The sequence below is a fragment of the Zonotrichia leucophrys genome, chromosome Z (genome assembly GCF_028769735.1).
Source record: "Zonotrichia leucophrys gambelii isolate GWCS_2022_RI chromosome Z, RI_Zleu_2.0, whole genome shotgun sequence".
Classification (NCBI taxonomy): Eukaryota; Metazoa; Chordata; class Aves; order Passeriformes; family Passerellidae; genus Zonotrichia; species Zonotrichia leucophrys.
Genome location: NC_088200.1, coordinates 23,929,806 through 23,945,384, shown reverse-complemented (window position 1 = coordinate 23,945,384; position 15,579 = coordinate 23,929,806). Strand labels below are relative to the sequence as shown.

At 38.9% G+C, this 15,579-nt stretch overlaps 1 protein-coding gene across 9 annotated transcripts in view; it reads right to left on the bottom strand.

The window, feature by feature from the left end:
- Positions 1 to 3,112: 3,112 nt before the first annotated feature.
- The window catches only part of TRPM3 (transient receptor potential cation channel subfamily M member 3), a 415,622-nt gene continuing 403,155 nt past the window's right edge, over positions 3,113 to 15,579 (bottom strand). For all 9 annotated transcript variants that reach the window (XM_064736884.1, XM_064736885.1, XM_064736886.1 and 6 more), the window contains one exon: positions 3,113 to 10,232. In XM_064736884.1, coding sequence (XP_064592954.1) covers positions 8,786 to 10,232 — 1,447 coding nt within the window. In that variant the 3' untranslated portion in view covers positions 3,113 to 8,785. The remainder of the gene's footprint in view (positions 10,233 to 15,579) is intronic.

Here is a 15,579-nt window from a genome sequence, read left to right as displayed (position 1 = left end):
TGTGGCATTTTCTCCTGCCAACATAATGCTGAAGCTAATAGACCCAGTGGATCCATCCATCCCCCAAGGGGATGGCTTGCACCCATCCCTGATGCTGGTGCAGGGAAACAGAAGCATGTATTGTACAGTTGCATAAGACAGCTTAATTTATCCAATGGCTAGGACAGCACTCTGAGACTTTGGAGTTGCTGTGAGATGAGTAGGATCAGCTACTGTTAAGGGAACTGGTTTTGCTGTAAACGTCCATGGTGATGTACTGTCTGAAAATAGTCAGACATTTTAGAAGAGATGGACTATGACTCACCTAACATAATACTAAAGTAGGCCTAGTTTATTTTATAGACTTATTAAGAATGTAAAAAAGTACCCAAAATTTCAGATAAATATTTAAATTACTGCAGTAGCAGTGTAGTTCCTAGGTGTGACTGTACAGGGAGGAAAGGGAATGTCCTTGCATAGCTCTGTACTTCCTGCTGTGGCTGCAGTTCCTCTCTGATTTAGCTGAACTGGGGTGGGAATGCAGGCAATCTGTTCTTGGTAGAAAGTCAAAATGTGTCAGGGAGAAAACAATCCATGGGGAGCTGAGGACCAGGCTACGTTTTCTGAAACTTTGGTCCTTTCTTGAAACAGGGCAGCTAGTCAGCACCCCTCAGATAAGACTGGAGCAAAGACACAGAATGTCCTTTTAGACACTCACCAAAACCACTCTTCAGATCCTCTGAGATGTGGACTATTTATTCTACATGAAGCACAGATTAGCCTTTGTTGCTGCAAGTTGTTTGTCTAAGTTATGATTCTCTGAGGGAATGCTACAGTCTTAGCAAAATAAATAGCACGGTTGAAATGGTGAACTTACACTATTGACAATTGACAAGCTTGCTCCCCCGATGTCCACTCAGGGAAAAAAAAGGTGGAACTTCGCCATATAGTGTGAGAGTGAAGTGAGTTTTAGAGTTCATTGTTCGTATGTTCCTTTGAGACTAACTTTTTTCCCTGTTCATCATGTGCTCACACCCCTCATCTGCTCCCCTCCTCCAGAAATTACAGTGCAGTTACTGTGGTTCAGCCCTTGTGGGTTATAATTCAGATCTGTGACTAATATTTCCAAGGAGTTTTTGCAGAATGTAATTCTTCAGTCAGATTTACTGTTTTTACTGTTACTTTCAGAAGATTTATTAATTGCTAAAGATGTGTTTTTTAGTTTCAAGATTTTAATTAGTGACCAGCAAAATGCTACATGGATAGTTGTTTTTTTTTTTGTTGTCTTTCAAATAAAGAAAAAGATTGTGTGTTAACATTTTCTCTAATGTCCTTAGAGCCTTGATAAATTATTTTCCAAAGCTTCTTAAGAAAATTCTCATCTTGCATGCTATGAACAAAAAAACCATTGGAATATTTTGTGAGGATAGCTATTATCTCTAGAGACTGATTCTGTGGTGTCCATGTGGCTATTGAACCTTTGGCCACATGTTTGATTGGGGAAAGGTGTAGCTAAAAAGTTTTAAGTTTTAGAAGGTGGTACAAGCAGAGCAGTCTTGCCACAGGTGTCAAACTTCTGGGTTTGGAATCCAGACCAGCAAAGGCAAAGGCAGTTTCACCCACAGTTCTCTGCAACAGCAACCTGTATCATCTGAGGTGTGATGTCTGTAACTGTTCACAGACTGCTATTATTATTTCACATAAACAACCCTCTCTGAGATAATGCTTGCCATTATTGCCTCCCAAAAGTAGAATCCAAATATACTGTATTTATGACCTCAATCAGTTATTTGAAAATTTCAAAATGGAATTATGTGAGCTTACGTTTTTTTGTTGTTCCAGAAGTGTAATATGGCAAATTCGAGCTCTGAATGCAAAATCAGTGAGGGCTGGTGTAAGTCTAAGCTTGTGCTCCACTCAGTCATGAGGATAATGAATCATGGTGTAAGTTAAATGGAGTTCTTTTCCATTGCGTACTAATGACATTAAGAGACTAGATCTCTGCCCTAAAGGCTACAAGATAACAGCTCATGGGAGTGAAAATCAAGGCTACTGATTTTTTTGTTTATTTGTTTTGGTTTGGTTTTTTTTTTTGGTTTTTTTTTTGCTTGCTAATTGGCTGAATTTAGGTGAAATTTGTTACTGTGAAAAATCAAAATCCCAGGGAGACTAGAGATATAGTGTTACCTGGAGAGTAGCATAATGACAACTCTTTGGCATGGGTTTAGTTTTTGTTTTGGAAAACTTCAAAGCTCCCAGTCTTCACTGAATGGCAGTCCCTGAGAAAGGATGAAATTAAATCTGATCAGAAAGTTTAGGATTTCCTTCTTAGATACCTGAAATAAAGAACAGTTCTCTGAACCATTCCTCTCCTGAAGTACAACTGATGTATGCAGAACTGTTTTGAGTATCTCATATCTTTCTGATTCAATTGGATGTTTGTTTTCCTATGCTTCTTTTTTCTTTGGCTAAAACATGATATTATCTCCGTGAAGGCTTATTTGTAGAGGTAGAAGATCCTGACCTTGGCAGATTTTGTGTCAGCAGTGTTTTTTCATCATTTTTGTGAGGACGTATCAGAGCTGGCTGTATCTGCATGAAGAGAGAGACAATGATTTCTTTTTGAGGAGGTGAGATGCCAGTTCAGAGTCGGCCATGGGTACTAGTGGATTACTGGGTGTCCTTTGTTTTTCATGGAGGTGCTCTGGCTGCAAGAGTAGGCAATACCACCCAGTTGCCATACAAAGGAGCACACTTCTTCCAGGCTATGTGGATCCAATGCAGAGAGGATCTGCAATCAATGCTTTTGTTCCCCCTTTGCTGGAATGGTAGCAACAAAGCAAAGAAATTATTCCCTCCTTTTAAATAAACCCACTGAAAAGTGCCTCTTTCTTGGTTCTGATATTTGCCAGAGTAAGGGACACCTTGAATGAAATCTGATCTCAGAAGCGGCAATAATTTGCAACATTCAAAAGGCTGTGTGCAACATAGTAAATATTTTGGTTTCCTTAAAGTCTCTAAAGTTAGAACAGTGAGAGATCTTAGAGAAAAGGAGCTATCATTGCATCACTACTTTACTGCCTTGAAAGCAAATGAACATAAATAAACGCTCCAGCAAGAACAGATGTTTTGATCTACATATCTTTTTTTTTTATTGCAAAACAATTGTTACAGAAATTTCAGAAAGTTCTACTGTAGTAATTGCCAACTTCTGCTTTTTATTACGCATCTAAACACAGTCTAAAAGTGCATTGTGAATCCAGTAGACCTTTGGAAAGGACCATTTTCCCTAGTTATGTACACTCAGACAAATCATACTTGAAAAGCTTTGTATTAGTAGGAATTTTTTTAAAATAACATTTTAGTAATTTTTATCCCTTTATAAATGATTGTTATACACTTACAAATGATAGCCCAAATAATAAATGATTAAATAGCTATTAGTATAGAATATTGCAAACACTGTTCCAGACAGCAGTAGCAGCAAATAGACTCTCGTCATGTACAACAACTGCAGTGGTGGAAAAAAGATATAACTTTAATACAATTTACTCTTGTGCAGGCATAAAACTGTATTTCACATCCAATTCCTTCTTCTTTCCCTTCCCCCTCCCTCCTAGATATTAAAATAAGCAAGAGTTATACTTCCCTGCAGCAGAAACAGCAGCAATTTAATAATCCAATGTTTTTACCTAACAGCCTTTTGGAGTAAGTATTGTGTGGCTCTATGAATGATCTGAAAGCATACAGCAAAAATTAAAAGGTCAGAGACTGTTTCACAACCAGACTGGCTCAATGGCTCCATCATTAGACCTCCAGCTTGAAGATGATATAGTGTAATCCATGCCATGACTCAAAGTAATATTGAGTTAGAAATGCAGAATAAATCTATCTCCTGACAGCAGCCAGAGTATGCCACTGAAATCAGTGGATTTTCTGCAGATTTGCACCAGCATTAGTAAGACCGTAATTGTAGTCAATCATGGAGACGAGAAGCCTGTGTGACGTGTAGAGTTCTGTATGAAATGTACGACTGGCTAAAAAGCAGGGTGCAGAAACAAAGTCCCTCTGCATCCAATACTACTGCTCCTATGCCACTGTGTGGCAAGGACAGTAATTCCATCTACAGTAGTGAAGGGTTTCACTATGTAAGCAGACACCCCCAGTGTTTCACTTCTCATCCCAGTTTGGACTGTAATTTTATCTAAGGTGGTTGAAGGGAAAATTCATGCTAGGAATCTTACCCATTCGTTTTGAAGAAGATGGTCTATACCTAGCATCTTTTGACAGAACTGAAAATGTGGCCTTTGTTGAACCAAATATGCATATCTGTGCAAAAAATGCAAATAAATTGTCACTTTTAAGCAGGGGAAGACATCACAACTATGTAAGTGTTTCAAGGGAAATCCAGGAAAAACCCTCTCACACTTTCCCTTTGGATGATTATCAGATCCACTTCACTGTTTAACCTGAGCAATGTAATAAGACATTTATGCTTGTTTTGAAAACCTGCACCCTGAGTTTACAGGGAATTTTGTTTCACTGGCTCACTCTAATACCTCTGATGATGTCTGCTCTCAGGACAGATACTGGCTTACGCCCACTGCAGTCATTGGACTAAGGCTGTGTGCTGCTACCAGCACTTTTTTTTTTTTGAGCAGTTATTCACATAGTTGCATTTTCCATGCACTGACAGTTTCTAAGAAACAAATCGTTTTCTTCTCATACAAAAAATATACCTAACTAAGATATTTATCCCCTGACAAAAGGCTATCCTTTCCGCAAAAGGTACAAATTGGTTTCGTTGTTTTTTTTTTTTACCAAAAAATCTATAAATGGAAAATTAAAAAAAAAAAAAAAAGTAATCTATGTCTGGAACCCAGAGGGATTTCCTTTTGTAGATGAATGGATGTTTTGGTTTTTCATTATATTTTCAAATTATCCCCTCACTGCCATTTGCTAACTGGCACTTGTGCTAAGAAAATAGTGTAGCACCTGATCTCTTCCAAAAAAAAGAGAGAGCCAAATGTCTGAGCACTGCTGTAGGTTCGCATTTTGTTTTGAGTATTCAAATTTCATAAAATACAGTTGTCTTTTAAAAATAATAAAAAAATCACTTACTTTGCTAAAGATCAAAAATAATGGAAATAATGTAAACATCCAAAAGTTTGAATTCATTCCTAACTGGATTCATCTTTACAGGCAGGCAATAGCAAAATGTTAAGTCTCCTAGCAGTCCAAAGAAACTCATGGAACAATGCATGCATTTTCTTTGACAAAAAAAGACTGGACTTTAAGGAAGAGAAACTACTTCAGTCATATCACACTGTTATTGTGAAAGAATAATGTGCTATACTACAATACCTAGGACAAGTGTATACCCCAACTGTAGAATAGAATCACTTAAACTGGAAACAACAGAATGGATTACTATAGGAAAATATTTATAAAATACTGCACACTGCTTCCTCAGTCAACCAGCATATGTAAACAAACAGCTAAATTCAGTTGAGTTTTAAAATATTATTAAAGTTCATATATCTTATAATCTTTTGCATAACATGCCAGTTTGTCTTTCACACCATCACAACTCATCTGTCACAGCCCACAGTGGCTCGTTAGAGGTTTATACATCAGCCCATACAGACGTTAAAGTGGAGCTATACAAAGAAATGTGCGAAACATACCAAACTTACACACCGTGACCAGAAATGCATATTCCATACGTAAGCTAATAACTGGATAGTGGAACTTAATGTTTGATGCAACATGTGCTATTTTATTGAATGTTACAGATTTACAAACAAGACCATGTAATGAGATATTAAAACTGTCCTGTAACGTTCACTAATATTACCACATGTCACAACTACATATGTGTCTATTTCATAAGCTATCCTTTGATACAGAATACATCATATGGCACATGCTATAGCTACATGATGATGGATGATGAGACTTCTATCTCACTAAATATGGGAGAGAGAATGGGAAGTCTGGTCCCATTGCAAGAAATGGGAATGTTTTATCATCAAATTCAAAAAGGAGCCGTTTGATGCAATGTGTAAAAACCAGGTGAAAATAAAATAATCTAACATCCATCATAATATATTCTATAGACATCACATTGTAGAATAAATGGGAAACATTCAGGAAAAGTAGTGTTCTGACCTCTTGCAATCACACTTTTAACATTTGAATTTACATTTTATATATAATGGCAAATTTTAAGAGGTAAATAAAGTGTTCTGTTTCATTTTGCCTGGAATGTGTGCTCCAGATCAATAAGGTGCTGTATCCTAAATATTTATACAGCTTCTAGGCTTGGCAAATTTCTTTACCCTGACAAACTAACCAATGGAATCTACCCCAGAGGAGAGCCCTATCCCTAATTCACTAAGCGCTGTCGAGGAATTTCTAATGAATCTGAAATTCCTCTTGAGTAGACCAGTAATACAATGAAGATGAAAGAGTCCACAACAGTTTTAGCAGACATTCATAAAAGTAACAAAGAAAGCGAAGTAAGAATATCCCCCTCTACTCTCCATAGATAGATAGATTTGGAGAAGCCTTAGGAAAAGGCTGCTAACAGAAGGTTGGCACATTTGAAGCATATTGTTAAACACAAGTTCCTTTGCCCTTGGGCATTTTGCTATTGTTCAACAATCAGCCTGCCACAAGCATGCTTCATAATGCACAGAAAGGTTTCTGACCTTTCTTGGTATCACCATGTGACTGTAATGCTGCACATGGCCTGCAAGGCAATTGCATAAACATGGTGTCTTGGTGGAGTTTAGTTCACTGAAAGCCTGATCAAACAGAAGAAAGCAAGGAACACGTTGGTGCAGGAAGTGTGAAACACATTGCTCTTAACATCCCCTTGCTGCATTTCCTTGTTTCCTGTCCTGTCCTTCCAACGCAGTGACTTGTTAACTAAATGTTTTCACCTTCTTTGCCTCTTTTCTTGAGGCTGATGGTTATTTTTCTGTCTGGATTAGTCGCCTTTTGGACTTAACTCTCAGATGGTGCTCAGAGTCTCCCAGGGTGAGGACTCAGTGAGAAAATATCAGCTTGTATTCTCAAAGCTGCCTAATTCAATTTAAATAATGTGAAATATGTACCCCACTCACAAATGTCAATTTTTAATAACAAAAAGGAGCTGGTTCCACACAGATATTGGTAACTGTTGAGATATTTTAACTTCTGATAGCACTAGTGTCAACTTTTAAAAAGTTTAAAAGTTGTTCCGTCATAAAGGAATGTGAATTGTTTTTCCAGTTGCAGCTTATGCTTCTCCACCCTTCTCCAGTCTTCTGTTTTCCCTTCCTCCTGTGACCACCGGACACTGCCTCATGAGGAGTTTGACACTCTTGCTGACAATGTGGGCCCTCGGGACGTGGGTGGAGTCAGTGGAGTTACACTTGTCTTCACCCAGCGCCCGCCCCTGCGCTACCCCTCAGACACGCTTTCCCAGCGCCCGCGCTCCCTGCGAGCTGTGTGATGAGCACGCTGTGATGATGAACACTGCTGGGCTGCGGATGCCCGCTCACAACTGATGGCTTTTGCTCTTTACACACACTTGCAGTTTCACTTTCGTTCTTTTACTTACCTTAGAAGCATATAGAAATTCTAGTGTTTTCCAGTCCTCTGCCAAAAATATTTTCCTTTAAGCAGCTTCTGTCTAAATACACAAATCTGGATTCAGACTTCTTGATTAAATCCTGTATAATTTAAAAAGTCCAAATACAGCTATGTTCACATGAAAAAAAAAGGGGGAAAAGGTGTGAATTTTATAGGTGGGGGAATGATGTGAAGAAATGGCAGCTCAAATGAAACAGCAAGAAGAACCTGGTAGCAGCATGGTGGATAAATCTCCCCAATTTATATATATAATTAAACTGAGCCATGAGAACTGGACACTATTACTATGCTCTGCTCTGATCGTCTTATACTTACTGTTTCATTATATCCTTTGATTTAGTGAGACAACATACTGATGACAAATGTGGTAAAAAAATAAATATATACTATTCCACTTAATTACATTCATCCTGAGCTTGCTCACCTGTGCTAGAATCAAGAATGCCTGTTTTACACAGGAAATCACCTGACATTTTAACATAAATTCTTCTTCCATTTAAGTTGCAGTAAAAAAGGCATTTCATTTCCCTTTCCGCTCTTGAAAATATAAACTTTCTGTGGCACTAGAAGTTGATACAAAAGGAGACAAGTGAACATTTATAGTTGTTGTTGTGTTCATCTTTCTTCATTTTCACAAATATGGGATGCAAGGGACTTGGGAGACTTTAAGGTTTTTTGCTGCCAGTTCCTACAGAAATAATGAATGCTTTTTACCAGTCATCACAATGGTGACATAGATGAAAAAGAAGTTGTGATTGAAGTTTGGAATACCTAATTTGTAAATCTTTTTTTTGCCAGTTAATTCCTGCATCTTAAAAACTTGAATAATGATAAAAGGTCTTAGGATACCCTCTAATAAAAGGCAGATATCTGGAGCTATTAATCTAAGTCCTCTGACTTCATTAAGGGGTCTTGTTATTCCTCTTGTTTACTGAAGGTTTTGTAAAGCTTTCATCTCTCCCTTTTTACTTAAGTGCAAATGTCAATTGGGTCAAGATGGAGTACATCAGTAGTGGTGCTGAGATTGAAAATGTGCTCCCTTGACCCGTGGCTAATGCCAATTGGACTCAACATGGGGTGATGTGAGGATTTTTTAAAAATTCTGCTAAGAAAAACAGACTGAAAAGCAGATGACCCTTAGACTGCTGGTGAGCTTTGTATAAGCCTAGCTGTGCTTGCTTTCAAAGCTGCAGAAGGCTCCAGTTCTTGACAGTCTCCTCATGGAGAGGTTGTCCCCTTTGCTCTCTGGCCTCGAGGACTTGCTTCTCTCCAAGGGGTTCCGTGGGCCGGCTGTGTTTCGCTGCCTGTCAAGTTTGTCACTGATGGAGTAGCTCTTCCGTGTGTGCTGTGCATACAGCACGCTGGACTCTTCTGCAGAGTAGCTGTTGGCTCGCTCTATCTTTGGGAGTGGGATGCTGTTGGGCAGAGTTGTAGCACTGCTGTCTTGAGGAGATAAGGGGATTCCCTTCTTGTCTTTGACCTCGATGTCCTCATGATCGGAGCTTGGGTGGGTTAGTTCAGCTTCTCTCTCTGGGTGGCAGCATCCCAAGTCTTCCACTTTGCCCCTGAGGCTTCCAGGGAAACTGGCCCTCTCTGCAATGGCCTGGGGAGCGCTCACACACCTCGTGTCTATGCAATCTGTAATACTTGTGTACTCTGCTGTTTTGACTGGGACACCAAGGCTGCTGAAGTAGCTTCGAGAAGGAGAGAACATGAAGCTGTGAGATTTCACAATTGGTGTTTCCTCCAGAATAAATGGAGTGGTAGCCAGGTAACGACTGCTTTTTGATCGCTCTAAAGTATGGTACAAAGGAGGGTCTGAATCCCACGGGATTTGGCAGTCTGTGATTTGTGAATAGTCTGAAGAAAATGCTCTTGTTTCTATTCCAGAAGTTTCCTCATAATCAAGACTCCTGCCAGAGATCTTTTCACCGGCTGCACTGCTGATGTATGCACTATTAGTTAAAAGGGAAGAGGCTATGTGAGCTGGCAGAGCTGCATCTTCAGGACCAAGAATATTTATGGTGCTCTCGAGAGGTTCTGTGTCAGAATGCATCTCATCCATGGCAGAAACATAGATGTCTATGCAAGACGAAGGTCTTCTGGAGTCTGGGGCGATTGACAAAGTGCTGGTAGGGGGTAAAGGAGCCTTTCCTTCTTTTGCTATTGAGTGGGAACTGATTGCCCGATGCAGGCTTGGAGATCTTTCCTTAAAAATGCTTTCCAGCTTTTCCAACCCACACTTGTCCTTTATATTTGTTGCATAGAAGGAATGGCTTCGCAAGCGGGGTGTGATCGTAGGTGATGTTGGGGACATGGACTCCTCTCCTGTGGGATCAATGCTCTCTTGAAGCTTGTAGGCATTTCCTTCCTGACTGTTGAAGCTGCTCTGCCTCACAATGTAGGCTGCATCAGTACAGTCGGATGAGGTCCTGGATCGGATCTTGGTTGTCTCGCCTCTCTCAATGCCAGCCATCTTTTCCAAGGCAGTCACCATTCGTCCCATCATGTCTTCCAGCTGAGCAAGCCTGATGTCAACAGTCTGCAGAGAGGCCTTCATGCAGTGCTCTCTCTCGTTTACTTCTTCCAGCCGCATGGCCATGTTCTCCACCCTTTAGAAAGGGAAGAATTAAATAGGTAAATTTCTACAAAGCAGTGGATGTTCAGCTAACCAGGTCAGGTCACCAAACCACTTGAAAAAAAATGCATCTCAAACCCCAAAGGCACTGTACACCACCTCATCTGCTTCAAAATCCTGCTAAAAGAGGTTTTGCAAAAAAAAAAAAAAAAAAAAAAGCTATGCACTCAGGGAACTGATACAGTGGATTAAACCAGGGGCATCATCTATGTAGTGCAGAAGGGGCTTGGGTGTTCCTCAGTCCAGGGAGAGGTAACTTATTTAATAAATGTTACTATGAATTACTGCCTCTTTGGTTCCAAAGCTTCTAATTAGGTTATTATGAATGAATAACACTTAAAGCAGATGCCACATGATGTTGTCCCCAGTTGTGCCACAGTCAGGACCATCACAGGTGGCTTAAATCAAGTAAAGAAAGCAGGAAATGTGCCACAGAAGAGAGGCACTGCTGTATTTTTTCCTCAAGTTTGCCCCAGATTTGCACTACCTAGTCCTATGCCCATCTAAGGAGATTGCTTCTTTGTTCTCGGATTAATATTTAGCTCCGATTTGTAGAAAAAAAGAAATATCAGCTATTTTGTTGAATATATATAATATTGAGTTCAATATTCCTGAACACTTCAAGAAGGAGGAACACTGATGAAGCCGAATACAACCTGCAACAGGGTACACGCACTAAGATTGCTCCACTACTGTAGTTGTGCTTTGGGTAGTCTGCATTCATAGCTCAAGGATTGAAATGATGGATTTTAAAGTTAGTTTTCAGCTGCTATCATAATACATAAATAAAAAGCTAGATTAAAGGAAATATGTAATAGCTGAATGTAAGATTCAGTATTTTTAATTTAATTTAATTTAAATTTTAGTATGTCTTTTCTAGACCATTTATCTGCCACATTTTCAAATATTTTCAATTTTTAGGGAATTGCGTACAGATTTATGCCAGTGGCTTCTAACCACTTCAATTTTCTGACTTCTAAAACATGTCTTCTGAAGGATTTACAGAGTCTGAAATTTTTACATTATGAAATTGCCTGTAGCACATGAGAAACTTCTATAATGATTTTCTCTGTTTGTAATCCCTATGACAGGCTGGGACTTCCACTTTCCATTGAAGAAGTACTAAAAGCAACAAGTTTATGGAGTTCTCTGTGTCTGATAGATTATAATTTTGTTTTTTGCCACTGCTGTGAACATTGAAAAATGATCAGAGATGCAAAAGATAACAAATGGCAAAATTTCCACACTCTTTTTCATTACAGGCCTCTTACTCTCTTCCAGTTAGTGCAATTCTTGCTCAAGTATTACTAGTCACACTGCCATAGTTAATAGGCACACAAACAATTCCCAGGATTTCTGATGAGGTAAATATCATGTTCTACTACTGCCAGTTATTTTTTCAACAGGACAAGTGATTTGGAACTGACAACACCATAACCACTCTTATTTGCATAGAGGGGAAGATTATTGCTAAGAATAGAATATTGGCACTAATGCCCTATTACCTAATGCTCAGAACTTTTTCTGGTAAAACACTGAAGTCTGACTACCTTGTGGTGATGAGCAACAAGAATCTGCCCACTGAGAGGAGAGGAGAACAGAGGACAGGGAAGAGTGTGACTCAGCTCCGTACAGCAAGTCTCACATTCCTAGGAAATACAGGCTTTTCCTGCGAAATGTGTGAGTTTTGAAGGCACAAACACAACAAATTAAATGCAGCATTAAATGCATTGCTATCATCAGTCTTCAGGAGACAAATGATCAAGTAATCACTGCTAAGAAATGAACTGGTAGCTTCAAGGAATCTTATTCTACTCATTATCATTTAGGGACCAGTCTGTTTCTAGTTCTACCAGCTTCTCCAACAAAACAGATTAATGTTATTACAAGTACAGGATATAATTCCACAGTGAGAGCAGTTTATATGGGAAGCAGTTGAATTTTCACTCATGTTATTACTTATATGAACTGCTATTTTATAAAAGCAATTATACTTTTGAAATATTTATTAGCCAATAATTGAGTCCTTCACCCCACATTCAGATCCTATAAGAACTGCTTCAAGATGATGAACAGAAAAAACATTGCAATTTTAGGGCTGTCAGACATAAGGAAAAATTCTACTGGATTTCACTAGACAATTACAGCTCAGATTATATGCCACAAAAAACCTTTCACCCCACCAACAGTTATCAAGAATTGGAGTGAATTTATAACATTATTTAAAGCTAACTGGGTAATCTGGTTGTGGTCTTGCTACCGTGTTGTTTACTGCTGTTTTTGCCATTGTTTTGGTTTGATTTGTTTTTTTTCTTTCCTGCCTTGACACCTGTACACAAGTGAAATATTTTTTAATACAAATGCAGCCAGTTGGTCTATCAGTGTAACTGCCCACAGTGAGGTAATTTTGTGTCTTGCATTCACGTGAGGCCTACACAATGCTACTGAACACAACCAGAAGAACCTAGAATAATACCTGGCTGGTAGGTGTTCATGTATTTGAAATTCTGCCTTCCCTGAATGTGATCTTGCAGCTTCTCTCAGTGGCACAGAGCGTCAGACAAGACGAAGAGAGACTTTCGAGTTACGTGGTCTCTCGGTTGCTATGGAACTGATGACAAATGTGATTGCATTGGTAGCGTGGAAAATTTATGGAGAAAGGTAACAAGATAAGCACAGAGCAGTCTGGGTTTGGAAACCACGGGTAACCAGAGATGTGCATAGGTAACTGAAAAATGCATACACGTGTTTGCACTTCATGAGCCCCGACTACAGAATTTTATTTACAAAAAGAAAGCTCGAAAGATAATGGTCTCCTCCAACCCCCAATGATACTAACTTAGTCACCCTTAGTTATATATATTATATAATATATAGATACATATATATGTATAAAATGATACATATATATATATATATGCATATATATACATAAAATATGGCTACTCCAGAACGTTTAACAAATATTTATTCTATTAATGATATTCTCTTGTATTAACTTGATGTTCAGTTCTGTAACCATTCATCCTGCAGAACAGCACCATGTTCTGGGAGTGAGCCTATTAGAAACATGATAAAATCACATCAGCCTGCACTGTGGACACAGGAGGATATGGTCTGGAGAGATACACCCCTAATCTGGTCCTTAAAATGTCTTAATTAAGTGATTTTTTCTATTTTCCCATATTCTTGGGAAAATGTTCCTGCAGTCAGTGAATAAACAGCCTGAATTGTATTTCCTTTAGGAATAGTTTTGAATTAAAACACTGTTTCAAAATGTGATTGCCCGTTTTGCTTTGTTTTGTTTTGTTTTTTTTCTCCATGGGTATTCAGGAGCAAGTATGAACCTTTTAGCAAATCTCACAGTATCCATTTATGATGTCTCCTTCACACCTGCGCTTATCCTTGCAGCAAGTTTCAATGTATTAGAAAGTGTATTATTCAATGTGTTATTCAATGTATTAGAAAGTGCCCAGCCATGCTAACAGAATGAGAAGAAAAAAAGAAGATGCTACATGTAAAACATGCACCAAGGTGAGCTGCTGAAGCTCAAAAATTTCACATAGTGAAACAAACATGGACTTTACCAGGACAAAATGCAATAATGAAGGGAGAACTCAGAACCTGACCAAGATTTTATATTATTTGCAGTAAGACTTTTTAATTATGGTTTGGGAGATGATGACTTTTGCTGGCATTCATTTTGGTTTCTTTATTTTTAACCTTTGCACATTAGTTCATCAATAATTTATTTAAAATAATTCTTTAATGGGACTAAGTCACTCTTTTCAGAGGTAGACCTCTTAATTGAATGGTAGAATTTGGTTCACAAGTCTCTTAGTTGACCTAGGTCCATTTCTAAGACATCAGTCGTATTTCAAAATCCTTTTCTAAGACATCATTCATACTTCAAAATCCTTTTCAAAAGCCACAACGACCATAGACATGAAAGTCACTGACAGAGATCTCCCTGAGCTTGTGATAGGTGATTGTGGAATGGTTGTATTTAAGTAAAACACAGACAGCAGCTCCCAAGCCTGTAACAGGGTACTTTGCCTGACATCTTTTGGTAAAGCAGTGCTGATGCAAGCAGCCAGCCACTTTTCCCGGGTGCAGTGGTTTTTCCTGGCTAAGGGAGTTGGGTTGTCATGGCTGCATTCCCACTGGAGCCTAAGACCACTTAACTCTTTATGACCACAGAGAGATGCCACAAGAGTCACGGACCTTTCCTGCTGTCATTTTTCATGTCTGGGTCTGGTAGGGTCAGTCCTTTTTACCAACACAAAGCTATTTCTGTGCACTTCAGCCTGCCAGCTCTGAAATCAAGATAATAGCTATGTCCTCATCCACACAGACGCTGTATGTGTAATTGCACTGCAGATTATAAAGTGCTGTACTAATGGATACCACAGAGTACCAAAGATGACATAATAATATCTGCTCTAACCAGCTTATCTGCTTTTCAAATACTGTTATGATGTGACCCTGCTCCTTTTGAAAGCAACATGATGTTTTGCACAGGTATGAAAGAACTGGGACCTGTTCACATGGAACAAATGTGCTGGGTTACTGAAGTAATTGTTTCAGCGACTTCATGCCAGATCAAGAAAAACAGTGCAGTATTTTTTGATCATATTCCACATGTCTTGTTCTGGTCAAGATGCAATACAGTGATTAGAAAGGAAGATTCTCCACAATAGGTCATGATTCTTCCACTGCAATGAAGTGAATTTGTCCAACTTAGCTTTCCTCACAGGTTTTCAGGAGATTCACCACGCATGCTTTGATAAATGCATTCAAGGGAAAAACCTTACAGCCTTGTAATGCTTTATATTTTTCACTTAGCCCATCACTTCATCTGATATGTATCAGTAACCTGATGCTACTTCCAAATGCTTGTGTGAAATCCCAGATTGTGGGCTTCTGTAGCAGAGCGTCTCAGCCCCCACAACTGTTGTTTGCTAGCCAGTCAGATAACTCAAACAGGACAAGCTGTCTTGTATTTCAGGGGGTATAACCTTGACTAATCAGTAAGTGATTTTGGTGCCATGGTCACTGGTCTAGCATCTCTCGACTGCCAATAAAAATCTTAGAGATCTGGCAAGACAGACTGCATTTCTGACTGACATCCACTCACTTTATAACTATAAAAGCCACACAAAACCTTCACAAAGCAGAAATCTTGTATACATTTTCCTGGAAATGTGTGAAGTTTCTCCTGTTAGTAGGAACCTACTTTGTGGTTACTCCCCAGGGGTCAAGTGAAGGTATTTGTGTCCATTATCATCGCTTTGGTGGTAAGTTGCATTTGACTCCTAATC